The sequence below is a fragment of the Salvia hispanica genome, chromosome 1 (genome assembly GCF_029641045.1).
Source record: "Salvia hispanica isolate PSC_SH4W2 chromosome 1, Shi_PSC_v1, whole genome shotgun sequence".
Classification (NCBI taxonomy): Eukaryota; Viridiplantae; Streptophyta; class Magnoliopsida; order Lamiales; family Lamiaceae; genus Salvia; species Salvia hispanica.
Genome location: NC_142692.1, coordinates 1,089,738 through 1,109,875, shown reverse-complemented (window position 1 = coordinate 1,109,875; position 20,138 = coordinate 1,089,738). Strand labels below are relative to the sequence as shown.

At 37.7% G+C, this 20,138-nt stretch overlaps 3 protein-coding genes and 1 non-coding gene across 5 annotated transcripts; 1 reads left to right on the top strand and 3 right to left on the bottom strand.

The window, feature by feature from the left end:
• Window positions 1–581: 581 nt before the first annotated feature.
• Window positions 582–1,822, bottom strand: LOC125218272 (V-type proton ATPase subunit G1-like). The gene is made up of 4 exons (XM_048119908.1): window positions 1,695–1,822; window positions 1,281–1,386; window positions 1,094–1,194; window positions 582–945 (listed from the first exon to the last, which is right to left on the bottom strand). The coding sequence occupies exons 2-4, from the start codon at window positions 1,366–1,368 to the stop codon at window positions 802–804; spliced, it is 333 nt and encodes a 110-aa protein (XP_047975865.1). The 5' UTR covers window positions 1,369–1,386; window positions 1,695–1,822; the 3' UTR covers window positions 582–801.
• A 4,939-nt stretch (window positions 1,823–6,761) lies between these two features.
• LOC148933028 (small nucleolar RNA Z247) lies at window positions 6,762–6,897 on the bottom strand. The gene has a single exon (XR_016134826.1). It is a non-coding gene; the product is annotated as a small nucleolar RNA Z247 (small nucleolar RNA).
• Window positions 6,898–14,706: 7,809 nt separating this feature from the next.
• LOC125217938 (uncharacterized) lies at window positions 14,707–17,630 on the bottom strand. 2 transcript variants are annotated; one of them, XM_048119523.2, is made up of 2 exons: window positions 17,465–17,630; window positions 14,707–16,769 (listed from the first exon to the last, which is right to left on the bottom strand). In XM_048119523.2, exon 2 carries the CDS (start codon window positions 16,722–16,724, stop codon window positions 14,919–14,921), a length of 1,806 nt encoding a protein of 601 aa, XP_047975480.1. In that variant the 5' UTR covers window positions 16,725–16,769; window positions 17,465–17,630; the 3' UTR covers window positions 14,707–14,918. The 2 variants fall into 2 exon arrangements, with proteins under 2 accessions (XP_047975480.1, XP_088921110.1); XM_089064984.1 differs by lacking the exon at window positions 17,465–17,630 and adding an exon at window positions 17,177–17,424.
• Window positions 17,631–18,659: 1,029 nt separating this feature from the next.
• Window positions 18,660–20,129, top strand: LOC125222146 (uncharacterized). Its single transcript, XM_048124621.2, has 2 exons — window positions 18,660–19,652; window positions 19,734–20,129. The coding sequence occupies exons 1-2, from the start codon at window positions 18,711–18,713 to the stop codon at window positions 19,998–20,000; spliced, it is 1,209 nt and encodes a 402-aa protein (XP_047980578.1). The 5' UTR covers window positions 18,660–18,710; the 3' UTR covers window positions 20,001–20,129.
• Window positions 20,130–20,138: the final 9 nt, after the last annotated feature.

The window sequence follows — 20,138 nt, the reverse complement described above, 5'->3', positions numbered from 1 at the left end:
AATAAATTTTTTGAGTTAATTAAAATTAATTTTAATTAAACACAAAGATAATAAAATTCTATTAAATTGATAAACTAATTAAATTATACATTTATAAAATTTAAATCTAGCATTTTAAAATTAAAGGCAAAAAATGCATAAACAGAAAAAAAAAATGAAAATAGACGAAAAAATAAAAAATGAAAATGAAATAATACTACAAGCTAGTAATAAAAAGTTAAAACAAAAAAATTTCAAAAAAGAGAGAACAAAAATTCGAAATAGAAGTGAAATTAATACGAAAATATTATAAAAAATGGCATTTACTTGAGGAACCAAAACTGACGAACCAAACACGATGTAATGCATTCCTCATGTGTCATGTCTATGATTTGGGCGAGCTAGAGGATCGATGTCGTGTATGCTCTTATCGTATGAAAGATAAAAGTTAAGGTTGTGGAGAAGAGAGAACATTTGTTTATTTGATTTATTTCTTTGTAACTTTAATTTGGAGTTTATAATTTACCGAAACATTTTATTTACATGGAAGTTTAAATGGGCTATGTATGAATTGAAATTATAAGAAATATTATACTACTATATTTGATAAATTTCAATTAGAATTGCAGTTCATAAGGGACCAAAAGACCATGACATAAGTATTGAAAAATCCTACACTTAGCTAAATTTATTGTTGGATATGATTCCAACACAGCATTTGCTAGCCTATGCTTAGCTAGTAGAGTTCAACAAAACTACAAATTTATGAAGAAATAAAAATAATCTCAGACAGTTCCAATCAAAACTCCTCATCCTCACACATCAAGATTTGACAACAATTATATGCTTGAGAAGCATTTTCACAACCTCGGGGGATACTTTCCCTCCAATATCCTTCAAGCTTTTAATCTTCGCAGCTGTCTCCACCTCCAGCCTTTTCACTGTCAAATCCGAGCTCCCAGAAGACTGAACACATGATAGAGTAATGTGAACGTATGAAATAGTCCTAAAAACGACTAGTATAAACTCGTGTAATATCTTTTATTTGAGTGAAAATGTGTAATGTGTTCATATTCGAACTCAAATTCAACAATATATAATTTAAATAGATTACATCAGAAAGACTCTTTTGGTACTCGGCTTCCATTTGGGCCTTGTATTTGGCGACTTCCCTATCCGCTTCCTCCTTAGCCTGCCTCAACCGTGCCAATTTCACTGAAACACGAATTCGAATTCAGACAATTGTGAGATTATATTTTTTTTACAACCGTAAATGTTTTCTTAAAGTAAAAAAGGCTTACAGTTTCTGGCATCCGCCACAATCTGTTGAGCCTCGTGTTCTGCGCTAAGCAGCATCTGAATGCTTCCATGCCCTCTCGTTTGATCCATTGCAGAATTTTCGATAATCTGTTAAATATCGAGAGTCGAAATTTTTCAACACGTGTGACATGCATTGGTAAAAATGGAATATATTTGTTCATTCTTGATTTTGCATGTCCCTTTCCCTAGATAATTTTTTCATGATGAATAATTTTACAAAAATTATGGCAATTTCTATCCGCTGGATTTATGAAGAAATGAATAAAATCATGATGTTTTAATAAAGATCAGATGCATTTCATTCACATGATGTAAAGAAAGAGATTAAACAAACCGTAAATATAAATTCAGAATGAACGTATGATTAAAGGAAATATATTGATTGGATGAATTACCTGAATATTAGAAATTTGCAGAGGAAATGTTGTTATCTTCCTTTCGAGAAATGCAAGAGAAAACCAAAATGTTCACGAACGTCTAGTGTAGATTTTTTTTTTTCATGTTCTTTTTTATTTCTTTAAATACTTAATGACACATATACTAATAAAATGAAGCACAATATTGAATAAATTGATAGGAAATTTAGGATCTAGATGACCAAATCTATAGTTTTTGTTAATGTTCATTTGACAAAGTCAAGTTTTGTAGACCACATAAATCGAGTTGATTTATACGAATTTCAACAATTAGTACGATTTAATATCTTCTTAATATTATCATTGTTTCTAATCTATAAAAAAATTATTAAGTCTACACTTATCCAACTTAAATATTCACCTTTAAAAAAATGACATCGATACAATTACTCTGGAAATATTGGACACTTGTAATAGTATGTGATATGGAGTATTTAAATTTGAATTCTGATTAAAATGAAAAGATAGAGTTTCATGAAAATAACTTTCAAGCCACGTTCGACCATTTCCGGTCACTTAAATGGGCATTTAAATGGAAATAAAACAAAAATTAGGAAATTAAAAACAAATCTAAAAATAGTAAATAGTCTTTTTCACCGCAAAAATGATTTAGGTGGCGTGCGAATTTCAAATACCGCGCGAATTTCAAGTCATTCTGAAAGTGCCAAGCTCCAACATATCCCCGATCAGCTTCACGTGCTGCGCGAATTTCTTTTTTGGATATTCATGTGAAAATTCATTTTGCATACAATTCCTTGTTTGAAACTCTCTATAAATATTGTAGCAAACGGGGTGACCCTCTTTGTTGACTCCGTGCATAAAGACCACTTTTTCAAGATCGTCGCTCAAATCCTCCTTGAGCATCTTGTCCACGCCGAAATCCTTTCTCCATTTGAGGGTGTTTGTTTTTCAACATGGAGGGGGATTCTTTGTTTTTCAACATGGAGAGGGATTCTTTCACTTCAAAGTCGCGGGCGCAGAGGAATTTAAGTAAAACGACGTCGCTGCAGACTGCAGTCGTCTTTGGGGAGCGGGATTCCTCAATATCAGAAAAGAACTGCACTGAAAACCATATTCCTCAAAGTCGTACAGAATTTAAAATTTTAATTAAACTACCCAACAACCTGTAATCAAACAAAATCACACAAGCACCGATACAATCACTATGTAATCCAGTCAACAATCCTAAATTGCTTCGGCAAGAGCAGGGAGACCAAAAATGCAGGAGTAAACTCATCATTATCCGATTCCGAAGACACAGCGATATCCTTCGTTCCGTAAAAATTGTTCTCCCCGGGTAAGTCCCCCAAATTCAACGGTGGCAACGCGGAGTCTTCAGGGGGGTGGGAGATTGGGGGTCATGATTTAGGTGAGGTCTGGAGGGAACATGGAGTGTGTGTGTTGTGTAGGTGGGATGTTTTACCCTTTACTTTGTAGTATACGCTTTAAGGATTACATGTTGCAAAAATTTAGGATATTTAAGGATTACATATCAGGTAGATTGCCTAATTTAACCTTTGTATCCTAAATTTTGGCAGTCACACACATTTACCATTTGTGGCATACGGGTGAAATTCAAAATACTAATGCAAAACTCCCCTCATATAGATATATAAAAAAATTAATGTTCTATCTCACTCTAGATATCCACTTTCTATATTTATAAAATAATCATTTTCTCCTTTCTCATTAAAATATTCAACTACTCCCCCTGTTCCAAGGAAGATGACCCCTTCCTTAAACGACACAAGACCAATTGCCGAAAAAGAATCTTTCCCTAATTGGTTGTAAATAATTGTTCTTGTCTTTTTTAACGAGCATCTTGATATGCCTAACTAACTTTGTGTTTTTTATATACATACACATCCTATGAATTCATCGTTCGTTCAATACACTTTGCACCCTCATAATTATGGCGGAAGTTCTTGCAGTTGCCGGCACAGTCATCCAACTAATTGGTAGTGCGATCTCAGTGATAGATCAAATAATTAATATAGTACAGGCAGCTCGGCATCATAAAGCGAACTGCAAAGAATTTGCAGCGCATTTGCTGCTGATTCGCGGGCTGCTGGCAGACCCCGAACTTTCAAATTTATAGGAGGTCCTCCATACACGGCAAGTGTTCGCTCAACTGGACAATGCTCTGATACAGGCGAGGAAGCTCGTATTAAGTTACCGCGATCAGAGCTACCTTTATTTGGTGGTCATGGGGAAAAGGATAAGTACTAAGTTTCAAAGAGCTCAGGAAGATATCGATCGTATTATGGGCCTCATACCCAGAAAGATAAGCTGTACACATTCATTGAGAGAAAGAAGGCAAAATATGATCTGAATTTTTATTTTGATTTTCAATCATGAAGGAGTATTACAAGTCTCATATTTATAGCTAGAATTGCTAGGTTAAAGGGACCAAAATCTAGCTGTCAAAATCAATTAAGATCGTCCAATGGAAAAGGAATATGGTAAGAAATTAACTCAACATGGTAACAAATAATCTCAGCGAGATTGGTGCTCATCATATTTTCCAACGTCAATATTGCAGAATCATGACAGCTTGCTACTCTTTGGCTACTTCTTGATCAGAGTTTTAGTTTTCTTCAATGGCGGCATTGCTCGACATAGGAGCACTGCTAACACTCCCCCGCAATTCGATCGCGGATGTAGAACAGACCCCAAGTCTGTTGCGAAGCCGGGAGAAGAATTGGAACGATAGAGGTTTTGTGAAGATGTCGGCAATTTGATCAATGGATGGAACATGTCGAAGATCAACAGCACCAGCTGCAACTTTGTCCCGAACAAAGTGAATATCAAGCTCAATATGCTTAGTCCGAGCATGAAGAACAGGATTTGATGCGAGGGAAATGGCACTGAGATTGTCAACCCAAACAATAGGAGGAGCAGGAAGCTTAATCCTGAGTTCATGTAGAAGAGAACTCAACCAGGTTACTTCAGAAACTACTTGGACCAAACTACGGTATTCAGCTTCGGTGCTTGAGCGGGAAACGACAGATTGCTTCTTCGAGCACCAAGAAATGAGACTCTTCCCAAAATAGACGCAGTAACCAGAAACCGAGCGTCGATCATCAAGATCAGCCGCCCAATCTGAATCACAAAAGGCAGTAAGCTCCAAGGCAGATTTCCGAATATGGAGTCCAAGATCAATGGTGCCTGCAAGGTATCTCAAGATACGTTTCACCGCCTTCCAATGATTATCTAGAGGACAAGCCATATATTGGCTTACTTTATTGACAGCGAAGCTGATCTCTGGTCGTGTGATGGTAGCATATTGCAAGCTTCCGACAGCGCTGCGATAGAGTTTGCCATCAACTAAAGGACTGCCATCAGATTTACTGAGTTGAGAGCTGGAAATCATGGGGGTAGCAGCACCTTTAGTATCCTGCATTTGAGACTTGACAAGAATATCTTTTATATATGCAGACTGACTAAGAAGCAAACCATCAGTAGTTTTAGAGACCTCAATGCCCAGAAAATGTGAAACTTCACCAAGATTCTTGAGAGAAAAATGAGAGTTGAGGTCGGAGATGACTTTCTGAATTGCAGTGGCATCATTACCAGTAATGAGCATGTCATCGACATAAATCAATAGGTAGAGAACTTCCTTGCCACGGATTCTGTAGAACAAAGAAGTATCAGCTCGTGATTGAGAAAACCCAAACCCGAGAAGGACTTTCTGCACAGCAAGAAACCACGACCGAGAGGCTTGCTTGAGACCGTATATAGACTTGTTCAGTTTACAAACCATACCAGGAGGGCCCTTTTCAAAGCCAGGAGGTTGGCGCATGTAAATGTCTTCATGTAGATCACTGTGTAGAAAAGCATTGTTCACATCCAAGTGAACAACAGACCATCCGAAAGATACAGCCAAAGTGAGAATAACACGAATAGTATTGGGCTTTACCACAGGACTAAAAGTCTCATGGTAATCAAACCCGGCTTCTTGTGAAAAACCTTGGGCGACGAGACGAGCTTTGTGTTGAGCAATCTCGCCACTTGAATCCTTCTTAATTCGGAATACCCATGTGCAACCTATCAAGTTCTTTCCCGGAGGTAGAAAAGTAAGAATCCAAGTCTTGTTGCGTAAAAGAGCAAGATACTCGGCATTCATTGCCAGCCTCCAACATTTAATAGCCAGTGCAACAATGACCGATTTCGGAATGGTGAGAGATGGATCATTGCTGCAAGAAATAGTGAGAGCACGAGGCTTGAATATGCCTGCCTTACTTCTCGTCGTCATATGGTGAGTGGAAACAGTAGGAGGAGATGGCAGGCTAGGAGAAGATGATGATGAGGATTTAGAAGAAGTAGAGTGAGTAGATTGAGGGGAAGGAACGGTAGTGAGAGGGATAGGAGAATGCACCTCAATAGCCTGAGAAGGAGAGCTGGTACCACTCGAGCTTGATGGAGTTGGAGGATTTAAAGGAGTGGGAGGGTCTACTGTAGTGGGAAGATCCAAAGAAGAGGGAGGGTCTGAAGGAGTGGGAAATGTAGAATAGATAGGAGGAGGAGGATCAACATAGATTGGACTGGGAACATGAGAAGGATTATTCATGGGATATTCACGGAAAGGGAAAATAGACTCATCAAAAAGAATGTCGCGAGTGATGACAACTTTTCCAGAGGACAAGAGGGCTTTGTATCCTTTGTGGGAAAGACTATAACCAAGGAAAGTTGCTGACTCTGAACGAGGTTGGAGTTTGTGCTTAGTATATGGTCTGAGATGTGGAAGAGTTTGAGATCTCACAGAAGCACTTTGAGGAGAAAAATTGTGTTCAAAACGGTTCCAGCACCTGTCGGCCATGTGGCCTGGCTTTTGACATAATTGACAGATCAAACGATTGCCTCCAAACCTGCCTCGGCCACCTCTGCCTCTCCTAAATCCACTTCTTCCTCGTTCACCTCTAGCATAAGTATGTCCACTTCCTCTTGGTTGATCTCTTGGTTGCCCACCAGAGTGTAGGAGATTAGCTGTGGGTTGAGATCCATCACTGTTGAATGTAGTACTAGATTTCGAATTTTCAAGCCTTGACTCGAAGCTAAGAAGTAGAGCTCCAACATCAGCTACAGAACATACATCAGGTTTGGATGTAATCGCCACCACAACAGGATCATACTCCGAACCTAGACCTCCAAGAATGTGAAGAATGTGGTCCTCTTCAGGGATTTTACATCCTGCAGATCCGAGTAAGTCACAACATATCTTTACCTTGCTCAAGTACACACTCATCGGCAATGCATCTTTCTTCATAGTCTGTAATTGCAGCTTGTATTGCATTATTTTAGCTTTGGATTGGCTGCCAAAGCTAGTCTCTATGGCCTTCCATACCTCTTGACTGGAGTTTAGGCCAACAACTAGTACCATAGTGCTCTCTGAAAGAGACGATTGAATCCACGCAGATAACAACTGATCTTGGCGATGCCAAGTCACAAACTTAGGGTTGAGCGTGCTTTGCGAGGAACCTTCAACTTGAATCATTTTAGGAGGAACTACATAATCTCCCGTGAGAAATCCCTCAAGCCCGTAGCCTCTAACTGTGGCTAAAAATCTGTTGCTTCCATGACAAATAATTTACATCTGAAAGTTTGGATGATATAGAGTGATTATGAAGGAAAATAGGTGAAGTAGGAGTGGTATTTGATATATCATTGTTGTCTGCCATTGCCAAGCAAAAAAAAAGATACAGGGGAGAAAAAGAAAGGAGAGGTAACAGAGGCTAGGTTTGGAACCTAGCACTCTGATACCAAGAAAGATAAGTTGTACACATTCATTGAGAGAAAGAAGGCAAAATATGATCTGAATTTTTATTTCGATTTTCAATCATGAAGGAGTATTACAAGTCTCATATTTATAGCTAGAATTGCTAGGTTAAAGGGACCAAAATCTAGCTGTCAAAATCAATTAAGATCGTCCAATGGAAAAGGAATATGGTAAGAAATTAACTCAACATGGTAACAAATAATCTCAGCGAGATTGGTGCTCATCATATTTTCCAACGTCAATATTGCAGAATCATGACAGCTTGCTACTCTTTGGCTACTTCTTGATCAGAGTTTTAGTTTTCTTCAATGGCGGCATTGCTCGACATAGGAGCACTGCTAACATACCCCTAGTTGGTCTCATTAATATTATGAAGATCCAGGTAATTGCCACTCTAATACCGTTGATTATTGTTGTTTAATTAAAAGGTCGTGGATAGGGCTATTAATTATGATTACGGCTCGACTCAAAGAAAAAAGACCTAATATTTCATTGTTTTTTTCCTTTTTACTTTTTACCATAAATTAAACATATTGTTTTTTTACTTTTACTTTTACTTTACGTTTATTATCTCTAGGGTTGATTCTTCTAGTTTAATATTTTACTAATAAGTTGAGCATACACAGAATAAGTACCGTGCGAATTTCAAGTCATTCTGAAAGTGCAAGCAGCTCTAATATATCCCCGATCAGCTTCACGTGCTGTGCGAATTCCTTACAATTTTTCTTGTGCATTCGTGCACTCTTTGTCGTATCCACTATCAGACCCACTAAAGAAATTGCATTTAGCCCCGCCAGCTATGTGGCTTGGTAAACTTTGACGAAATCGACGTCAAAAGCCTTAAGTTCCTCATCGGAGATGGCGGATGAGAGTTTGTCGTAGGCGGCATTGATTGGGGGAAGATAAAAGATTATTTTATTTCGTTTATAAATAATATTAATTGAATGCCAGATCTAATTTTTATTATGCCAAATCAACAACTTAGACTTTTTACAATTTACCACAAAATACTCCTAAACAAATTACCCTTAATTAAATTTTTCAAAACAATTTAATTTTAGATACTACTCCACTAGTACAAAGGTAATTTTATTATAAATCACAATAAATATAGCATGTGGATACATATCAAATTCCATATTAAAATGATAAACACAGTCTAGTACAATAAATTTATGAAGGCATCGAACTATAGATCCAAAAGATCCATTAACTAATACTACTATATTTAGTTCTGCTGTGATTTAATTCAGTAGCCGGCATATGCTGAGGGCTCGTCATCGTATTCTCTTCATCGATCCATACAACAAACACAAATCAATATCACTAAGTTGCCGTAGTGGTTTAGTAAGAAAAGGTTCTTAATTACATTGTATCATTATATCTTCTTCTATCTCTATATCTTTTTGTATATCTATATCCCCATTTTCTTCCTTCGGACAGGAACAACAACAGTCAAAGTTCAAACAAACGCTTAAAAAATCTTAGGCATTTAAATGGAATTAAAACAAAAGTTAGGAAATTAAAAACAAATCCAAAAATAGTAAGTTGTCTTTTACCCTGAAATGATTTAGGTGGCGTGCAAATTTCAAGTACGTGCGAATTTTCAGCCATTCTGAAAGTGCAAGCAGCTCCAACATATCCCCGATTAGCTTCACGTGTTGTGTGAATTTCTTCCAATTTTTCTTGTGCATTCGCGGCGCTCTCTTTGTCGTGTTCACTATCAGATAATTTACTATTTATACTCTCATTTGTTCTCTACACAATAAAACAAAATACGTATGGTTAGTTATAAATATTACTAGTACTATTAACAGATTTAAATACGGAGTTTTTTTCTCATTAAAAGATTCCGTGTTTTTGAGTGGGAACCAAGTGAATAATTTTATCTTTGAATTTGAGTGGTGAATAGTATTTTTTATGTTTGATTTGAGTGGTAACCGAGTGAATAATTTATATCTTGTCAATGCTTTTAGGACAGATGATAATGAATGGACTATAGCATTAATTCCGTGGCTTTAGTTTCATCTTTTTTACCAATACACACTGCTTCACCCTTTCTCTTCGATACGATTCCCCACTACACCGAAAAAGTGACCTAACACCGTGATTTTAGTTTTACCTAATTGACAACACCGTGCGAATTTCAAGTACCGTGCGAATTTCAAACCATTCTGAAAGTGCAAGCAGCTCCAACATATCCCCAGTCAGCTTCACGTGCTGCACGAATTCCTTGCAATTTTTCTTGTGCATTCTCGCCCTCTTTGTCGTATCCACTATCAGACCCACCAAAGAAATAGCATTTAGCCCTGCCAGCTATATGGCTTAGTAAACTTTGACAAAATCGACGTCAAAAGCCTTAAGTTCCTCATCGGAGACGGCGGATGAGAGGTTGTCGGCGGTGGCATCAATTGGAGAAAATATTCAGTGGTCCTTCCACACCAAAGTGTCATGATAAGGTGGTGTACTCAACCATTTAATTCTTGACAAATGTCAAAATAAATGACTAGACATGCCAACTAATAGAATTATTTATGGAAGATATTCATTAAATCACTTTTATAGAATATATGCATTAAATAACTTTTATAAAATAATGCATAATTATTAATATTGAAATTATCAATATTTTTTTGCCTCCTATGTATACACTACATACTTATATATATAATAATCATATTTTATATGTATTCATTATCTTTTGGCAAAAAAAAAAGTAGTATAATCACGGAGTGCAATACTTTGTTAATATTATTTAAATTTTATGATTATAATTTTCTTTATCTTATATGTTTATACATAAAAATATATATGTAAGTGAAAATGCACACAAATAAAAAGTATGATCATAATTTAAATTTTCTATTTTTGTATTGCATTTAAAGAGTTATATGTACTTAGTAACTTGATATGAATTTAAAAACTAACTTATAACTATTTAAGTACGTAATTATATTTATGCATAGGAGCAAAAAATATTGCTAGCAATTTTTAGATTTTAAAATTATACAGTATTACGTAAAAGTGGTTTAATAAATTTTGTAAGATTTAATGCATTAAATAGGTCATATATTTACTTAGTAACTTAATATAAAAATGAAAATTAAATTATAACTACATAAGTGTGTCATTATATTTATATATTCTATAAGAAGAAAAAATATTGACAATTTTCATATTTTAAGAATTAAGAATTTAAGATTATGCAATATTCTATAAAAGTGATTTAATAAATATCTTCTAAAAATAACTCTATTAGTTGGCATGTCTAGTCATTTACTTTTCCATTTGTTAAAAATTAAATGGTTGAGTACACCACCTCATTATGACACTTTAGTGTGGAAGGACCACTGAATATTTTCTCCATCAATTGGGGTAGATAAAAGATTATTTTATTTCACTTATAAATAATATTGATTGAATGCCAAATCTAATTTTCATTCTGCCAAATCAACAACTTAGACTTTTACAATTTTACCATAAAATACTCCTAAACAAATTACCTTTAGTTAACTTATTCAAAACAAATTAATTTTAGATACAACTCCACTAGTCCATAAGTAATTTTATTTTAATCACAATAAATATAGCATGTGGATACATATTAAATTCCATATTAAAATGATAAACAAAGTCTAGTACAGTAAATTTCTGAAGGCATCGAAACTACAGATCTATTAACTAATACTACTATATTTAGTTCTGCTGAGATGGCGACATCGATTGGGGGTAGATAAAAGATTATTTTATTTCGTTTATAAATAATATTGATTGAAATTGGAAACATTTAGGGTTTTTGAGGTAGTTTACTTATCTTTTTTACCCATACTTCGGAATATATTCTATACTTCTTATACTTCGGGAAGGTTTCTACAATTATCATTTGTATCCTAAATTTTGGCAGTCACGAATTTACCATTTGTGGAATATGGGTGAAACTCAAAACTTTAACGTTGTGTTTTAAACACAGCCCTCTGCTGTGCACAGCAGAGGATCTTTCCCCGAGAAGGCAATAAGGAATGTTGAAGATTAAAACATTTAGGGTTTTTTTACAAGGTTTACTTACTTTTTTACCCTTTACTTGGCATAGATTTTGACATTCTGTACATCACCTTCGGTTCCAATGCCAAAATCCTTTCTCCATTTGAGCAGCTTGTCACCCAAATACTCCTTGAGTTGCTCGTCCACGCCGAAATCCTTTCTCCATTCGAGGGTGTTTTTTAGCATGGAGAGAGATTCTTTCACTTTGAACTCGCGGGATTCCTCAATATCTGCATGGAATGCACCGAAATTCTGAAAACCATATTCCTCAAAGTTGTACAGAATTTATAATTTTAATTAAACTACCCAACAACCTATGATCAAACAAAAGCACACAAACACCGACATGGATAATTCCGTCACTAAATGATTCAGGTGGCGTGCAAATTTCAAGTACTGTGCAAATTTCAAGTTATTCTGAAAGTGCCAGCAACTCCAACATAATTTTGTCACTAAATGATTTAGGTGGCGTGCAAATTTCAAGTACGTGTGAATTTCAAGTCATTCTGAAATCCCTACACATGTATACGCTATTCACGTATCTATTTTTCTATGAACTTAAATTTTTCACATCAATAAAAGTGCTGCTATTGTGGAGAATGTCTTTTTAAAAATTTTAATTACCAATTTATATGATAGAATTTGCTTTTATTTTTTTATTGTTACCATTGCACATAATATTTGATGGTATTTGTTTTCAGTTTTATTGCTAGTATTTCACACAATAAAATATAAAGTAGTTAATATAATGATGTAAATGATAAAAATATTCAAAAGCTTATTTTTATGCAATTAAAAGGAGATTATATTGGTTAAAAGATATCAACTATAAAACCAAAAAGAAATAACATTATAAAACTAAATAAGTAGAATTTATAATACCTTAATCAAGAAAGAACAATTATAAAACGAAGAAAATAAAACATAAAGACACGTAATTTTAGCAACCTGTTTTTCTAAATCTCTACCTAACAGTTTGTATTAAAACTGCAATTCATACTAATGATATTTAACATATAATTTCTTTAAAAAAAAATTTAAAAAAAATCAATAAAAATATCCCTAAAAAATTTAAAATTCACCCCACAATCAGTTACTTAAGATCGACTCCCACCACTAGAACACGACGACCTCGTGTTTTTGGCATTCATAGAATTATAATTATTAAGTCAAGTAAAATAGTGATAGAAGCTCCATTTGCAAAGCTATAAACTAGGCCATATATAAATCTTGACTTTATAATAACTATTTAGCTCAATAGATAAAATCTGGAATCTTGAAAAAAAATCATTTTTGACTAGGTCACAACTATTCAGTTCATAACTGGGGCAATCAATTTCTCTCACAATTTTATTTCCACCATATAGCTTATAGTAGTATTTCATAGAGTAATTTAATACTACTATTGTGTAGTAACATCATTATTGTATGATGGTAGCTTTCTTTTTAGACTATCAATAATTTAATTAGTTTTTTGGATATAAATACCCAAACTAATTGCAACTAATACAAAATTTTATGCATAGCAATTGCCAATTGACTAATTGAGGAAGTATGGCTACTAAAACTACCATCAAAGTTTGCTTTTGGGCACTCTTCTTGATCGGTAAGAAATAGTATATGACAATGTCTTTCATACAAATGTGTCAAAATAATCCTAGCAATATTTTTGATTTGTGAGTTTAGGTTCGGACCAGACTTTGTCCAAGTTCACCCTTTACCCCTCGGGCTTGGGGCTTAACTGGGCTAGACCACATTTTTAAGGCTCAGACATATTACTAGCCCGGTCTAACACACTCTGCATTTGTTCTTTTCTTGTTTTATTTATTAGACGAGTATACTATTTTTCTTCTTTTTGACGTTTTTTCACTAAATTTCACCGTAAATGTTTTAGTGAACCGCGGTTCTTGAGTTTGCAATTTCTCCAATCCAGATTATTTAGAATTTTTCTTTATTGCACTATTTAGTCCAATTTGTCACACGCTCTTACACACTTCATTGATACTATTGTGTTAGTGGCATCAAATGTGGAATGTGGAAATGTAAAAGCTTGCCCTTTATATTGCATAATCGATGTTGGTTACATGACCTGCCCATCGTCTGGTGTTGAGAAACTCGCGCCAGTTTGCAACTGTTGTTTAGCCGCGCCTGGCTGCAAGCTTTATCGTGCCAATGGGGGGTTTGATTTGCACCGCATCTTAGGACGAGTTGTTCTGCCCAAAATGACGTTTCGTCTCGTATCCCAATCAAGATTGCCACTCTTGTGTGATTGAGAATCTTTAACGGCAAGATTCTTAAATTAGGGTTTAGGGTTGGGGGTCTGTATTTGAAATACGAGATGAAATAGAATTCCTTGAATAAATAAAATAATGTATTTACTTAGAAAGTAATGTTGTTGTTTCCTCTATGGAGTATATTCAAGTGTAGTGTGACTATATGAAATCAATATTATGTTAACTTTGATTTTAAAAATGTCAAATTGGTAGTGAAAAATACTTTCACCTCAAAATAATTTAAGTTTCTTTTAGTGTCCCATCTCTCTCAGACACAGTTAGTATGGCAGCAATCTAAAATAGAGTAATTTTAAAAGGAGAAGAATGTATGCTTTGTATTTTGTGTTGTTTCATAGTAGTAGATTTGAGATAGGAGCTGATAATGCCAGCTTTTGGACTCCCCTTTTCAAGTAAGGGTTCATTTTACAAGAAAATAAAGAAAGAAAACAAAATACAATGAAGATTTCTGACATCTGTTTTTGCAGGTTGTCAGATAGAAATAATAAGACAGAAAAACTGCACATGTTTATTGCTACAATTTTTTTCTGCATAATATATTTTCTTGAAAATCAAATAAAAATGGAAAATTTACAGTTCACTACTAATCACCTTATTTTTCTACCACATCTCTCAAGATTGTTCACCAATGTCATAAAAAGGCCAAAAAATACTATGCTATTCGATTCAAGAATATGTGCATATTCAACTTTTCTCATCTAAGTTATCAGAAGCTTCACAAGGGTAGGATCCGAGCCGGCTATAGTGACCTGGTCTCGGGTTCTCTAGTCACGAACCAACAAGCCCGCTACGAAAAATCGACTACTAAACTATCCCAAGAAAGCAATCTTAAACAGGCCGGAGCAACTCTCACAACGGAAGCAATTGTTAAAGGCATGAGACATTGAGAAGTGCACATGTTTGAAAGCATGTCACAAAGCTATGAATTTGGTAGGCAAAAATCAAGAATCTTGAAGATATCTCAATGTATTCTAATTTCTACAGTTATACACAAGTTGAGAAGCAGTGTGAAAGGGCAAAATATTTGTGGAATATGAAAGTTAGTAGACATAGCTGAGCAAAGTCTTGATGGTTGGATCCCTGTGTAAGAAGGAACTAAGTTAGCTGTTTGTAGCCGAGGTGGAAGCAGTCGAGCCCTCCCTCGGGGGGCTCCTTCCTTTTCAAAGAGGCCGCATACCAAGCGTCTTGATGCATCATACGTTCGTTAGAGAGAAAGGGGAAATACATAAGCCCCTCACTCTTGCTCCCATTTGTTGACAAGAGCTCTTTGGTCTTGGCCTCGAGTTTTGGGGCAAACGCGGCCATCTTGCTACTGGTGCTCTGCTTATGGACAAACTGGCCAGTATGAGGGGCGTTGTATGCTCCTGGGAAAATTCCATGTTCGTGGAAATAGCTCGTGGTTGGTAGGATATGTCGTGGTACGAGCTCCATTTGCTGGAGATATTGAGGCAAAGCCTTTAGGGAATGGCCAGTGTTGTGTATACGACGTATACTACTCAAGTCGGATAAATAAACGTCTCTTTTGCTGAAATTTGGGAACTCAACATTCTTGTGGTCGAGCCAGTGGTCGTTGCTGGACCTCTCCGTGTCCAAGTTCAAGTCTACCAACGGTGATTTTTCCAGTTTAGGTTGAGAAAGCTCTTCAGCGGACTCGTAGAGGCAATTGAGATCGATCAAAGGGCTCTTGGCTTGCTCGGTTGGAGTCCCGTAGGCAGGAATATCTTCTTCAACAGCAACGTTGAGGTCGATGCCTTTGAAGCCTTCAAGGTCTTTTGTCCCGTGAATCGTGGAGCATCTTCTTCCATCTGAATTCTTTGTGGAACGAAAAGCGCTTGTTTTGGAAGCACCCTTCCAGCATAGGCCGCCTTCGAATTCCAAAGGAAACATAGGCCGTCTGCCACTAGGTATTCCGGCTTTTGCTACTACGCGTATCACACTGTGAGACGAGACACAAGGCAAAACCGGCTGAACACAGTCGTCCTGCTCATTCGAGTTTAAGTCTTTGTTGAGATCAAATCCAGCAATAGCCTTATCATCGCCTATCACGGATTTCTTACAGCGTTTCACCATCGACGAATCTGCAGATTCGTTCACCCAAAACTCGTCCTTGCACTTGTTCATCACCTCAGAGCCCGTCTCTAGCGATTTGCCATCCCCTGACATCTCACACCTCATCGTTCTTTCTCTCGAGACGCACCTCACGTCGTCACTATGTTTCAGAACTTGTCCTTCTTCGGGAGTTGCTTCCTCGAGATCCCTGCTCTCTCGCTTGATCATCGATGAAGAATGATTCCCTCCCAACCACATAATCTTCATACTATTCCTAGCATTCGAGTTTCTTCTAGCCTTACTCGCTATCCGAGCAGATACGCCCGATTCAGAACTGGCAGTTACCTGCTCTTCCGGGCTGCGATCAAAGTTCGAACTATCCATCGAGCTCCCACAATTCCTAAACAAGTAAGCATCCTTCGAGGTCTCCTGATAGCTTTGGTAGGAAACAGGAACCACGACAGGTAAAGAGTTCGAACACGAAGATTCAGTCCCGTGTTGGGAATCTTGCACCACCGTATTCGTGCTCAACCCGTCCTCACCACCAACCACACGACACCTCTGTTTCTTCTTCACCATCCCCCTTTCAAGACTCCGATTCCCGGGAGTTAAATGTGTCTCTGTGGTAATCTCACTCTTCACCCGTGTAGAGCCAAATTCAACGGACGATGATTGCAGATCGGTCTCGTGGCATTTCAAGCTACTCTCGAAGGCCAGAGTCGACCCGTGCCTGCTCTCACTATCCGCTGATTCAAACCCTTGTTCGCTCGACAGTCTTGGCAGTGAAAACAGCCTCTTCAAGGCTTCCGGAGACGCATTTGCACCCATCCTCTCCTCATGTAGGCCAGCCATATGTCTCTATGCAGCAACTAAAGAATCAAGCAAAAAGCTCCATTCCTGCAAAAGTGCATCAATTTCTATGTAAGCAAAAGACATCTCCAACAGCATAAAAACAAGAAAGTTTGTTACTTGAAGGTCATTCATCAGTCTTCTTTCTAATAGAATCAAAACTAGTTGGGGATAATTATTCAAGTTAATGCAACACAGTAGTAGTGGAGTAGTATACAAAAACACAACCAACCAATCAATTTCAATCCAATTTCAATCTATCTCAAACAAGAACTCTAACAAGAACTGTATAATTCCTTCAAGAAACTTAATTTCACAAGAAAACACCAGCATCAAAGCTCCTCATTTTCCACTTCATAAGTTGGACACAAAAGACTTAACAAACAAGATGAGATTCTTGAAAAGTGAACAGCATAGATCTGAGAGGAGAAAATAAAGAACAAATCAACCAAAACCTCAAAACATTCAAAGCCAGCTCCAAGCATCAACAAAACTCTCAAGATCCAACAATCATCATTTCATTAACAAGATAAGATTTTGACTGCAGAAATTCACAAAACATTGAAAATCCCATTTTTCAAAATGAGAGTTTGCAAGGTCTCAGCTTTTCAGTGAGAGAGGTGAAGTGATGTTAAATACATACATAAGGCCCAGATAAAAGTCAGAGGCGGAATACAGTATTAACAAGGCAGAGAGAATACAAATACGATGAAATTCCTACCAACCAAGAGTAAAGAACCAACCTTTTTGTATCACCAAGAAGAAAGAGGCAGATTTGAAGAGATGGGAATATGGAGAGAATCAGAGACACAGAGAAAGGGAGCAAGTAAATAAAAACCAGATCTTTTATTTGTCTGGTCGCGATAGGAGTGGGGATGAAAGGGATGGGGTGGGCATCAGAGTCATAGGGCCCACTCAGTGAGGGGTGTGGGGGACCCAGCAAAAACGATGTCGACATACGAGAAAATTGACTCAAAACCTTGGAATTCTGCAAAGTTTAAACACAACATGATGTGAAATGGACATGTAAGTACTTATATGACATTCTTATCTAATACTAGTAAGAATACCATTTAATTTGAAGAGTGATTCAAATTTCGTCCTGCTCAATTCTTACTAGCTTCACAGTTCACCATTAATTTAATTCGAATGAACATTTAAGTACGGCCAATATCAAAATTTTACTGTCATCATAGCCACTCCCAATTCAATGCTGCCTATTAAGGGAAATTTGGCAAAATATGACATTCTTACCTAATAAAGACTGATTCTTGAGGTGGCCCAGTTGAAAAGATCTGATTTTGGGAGAAACTAACGAAAGGGACAAGAGCTGTTTGATAGTGGTAGCTGTATTGTCTAGATAGGAATTGGGCCACACCTAAATTAATATTTCGATCCATGTTCTTCCAAATATATTGGCGACATACATTTAACAATACTATCCCTTTCTAGAAATTTAATACTACTCCCTATCCCTATGTTCATAGTAGAGCATATTTGGGTAATGACCTGAAATTTTAGAAGATATTACTATTATTTTATGTTAAATGAAAAAAAAATTATATTTATATGCATGAGAGAATCTTTTTTAAAAAAGAAATATAACATATTTTATAAATAAAAAAAATGTGATATTGATTAGGGGGCGAATGGAATAATCCATACCTGAAAAAGGTTGCATTTTTTTAAATTACTTATAGTAAAATCTGAGAAATTATTTAAATTCGAAGATTTATCTTCTCAATTCTCAAATAAGCAATGAACCACGTGCAAAGCAAAGGTAGCTCAATGCATCTGCTTTCCCGCCGCCGACAGCAATGGATAACCCACAAACCGACTCGTAGATTCTACCAACAACATGCACAACGCCACGTGTACCACCACCTCATAAACCAACTCCCAAACTTTCCTCCCAATTTATACCCATTCAATCAATAATACATCCTCCAACAATTTTCGTTTCCGAGAATCAAAAATCACGAAAAAACAATGATGAATTTTCTCGCATTAGGTCTTGTTTTAACCTCACTAGTAACCGCAGGGTTCTTCACCCCAACTCCACAAAACCCCAAATCGAGCGATGACAATGTGATAGTGAGAGACGGCCACCGAGTTGTGGTGGTCGAGTACGAGAAAGACGACGGCAACACCAAGGTTCTCATCTCGCCTCCCGATAAATTGAACGAGAATATGAAGGAGGAAGTAAAGGAGGGAGTGAAGGTAGCTCGTGATGAATTGGGAAATTTAGTTGAAAGCCAAGAAGATCGCAAATTCAGCCCCCGGGAGCTCGTCTGCGATGCCTACGGGAAGTGCAAGCACAAGATCGCTTCGGCCTTCGAGAAGACGAAGGAATCCGCAGCCGAGACGGCCTCCTCCGTGGAGGAGGCCGCCAGAGGCAAAATTCGAGAATCTAAGGAGAAGGTGAAAGATTCCGCGAATGAGGTGAAGGAGGAGGTGGCGGAGAAGGCGAGGAGAGTCGGAGATGCAATGCAAGAGTCTAAGGAGAAGGTGAAGGGTGAGGTGGCGGAGAAGGCGGGGGCGGCGAGGAAGGAGCTGAGGGAGATTTTGAGGCATGCGTGGGAGGTGGCGGGGGATGTGTTGGACTACGTGGCGCCGAGGGAGAGGGTGGGGTTCGCGGCCGGGGTGGCGCATCTGATGGGGTTCGCGGCGGCGTACGGGATGGGGGTGTGGATCACGTTTGCGTCGAGCTACGTGCTGGCCGGGGCGCTGCCGCGGAGCCAGTTTGCGGTGGTGCAGAGCAAGCTCTATCCGGTTTATTTCCGGGGGATGGCGTGTGGTGTGGGGATGGCCCTGTTGGGGCATTTGGCCGGGCGGAGGGGCCCGGCCCCGGTGCTCCAAGGGTTGAACCTCGCGGCCGCGCTTGGGATGATCCTCGTGAATTTGAGGTGGCTCGAGCCTCAGGCGACTAAGGTCGGTCGGTTCAGTTAGGTTACATGTTCGTCTACTCATTTGTGCAATTTGTGTGATTGGATATTGGTTGTATGATTGCAGGTGATGGTGGAAAGGATGAAGAAGGAGAAGGAAGAGGGTACCGGACAAGCGGTGGAGACGAGCAGGAAGGCCGGGGAGTCGGCCGCGGAGACGGCCGGCAGAGTTCCAGCTAGTGAAGAAGCAGCAGCAAGGTCTCAGATCATCCAATTGAGCCAGACTCTTGAGAGGCTCAACTCATATTCATCTTTCCTCAATGCTCTAACCCTCGTGTCGCTGACCTGGCACCTCGTCCACCTCGGACAGCGCCTGCACGCCGCCACGTGTTGAGATTGTAATACACAGTATACTTATGTAGATGAAGTGTAATAGATGGTCAGGGATTCTGCTTTAATATATGTAGATATATGTTCTTGTACTAACCCTACTGGATGAATCATAGTGCCATATTTTCTGGAATTGGCATCT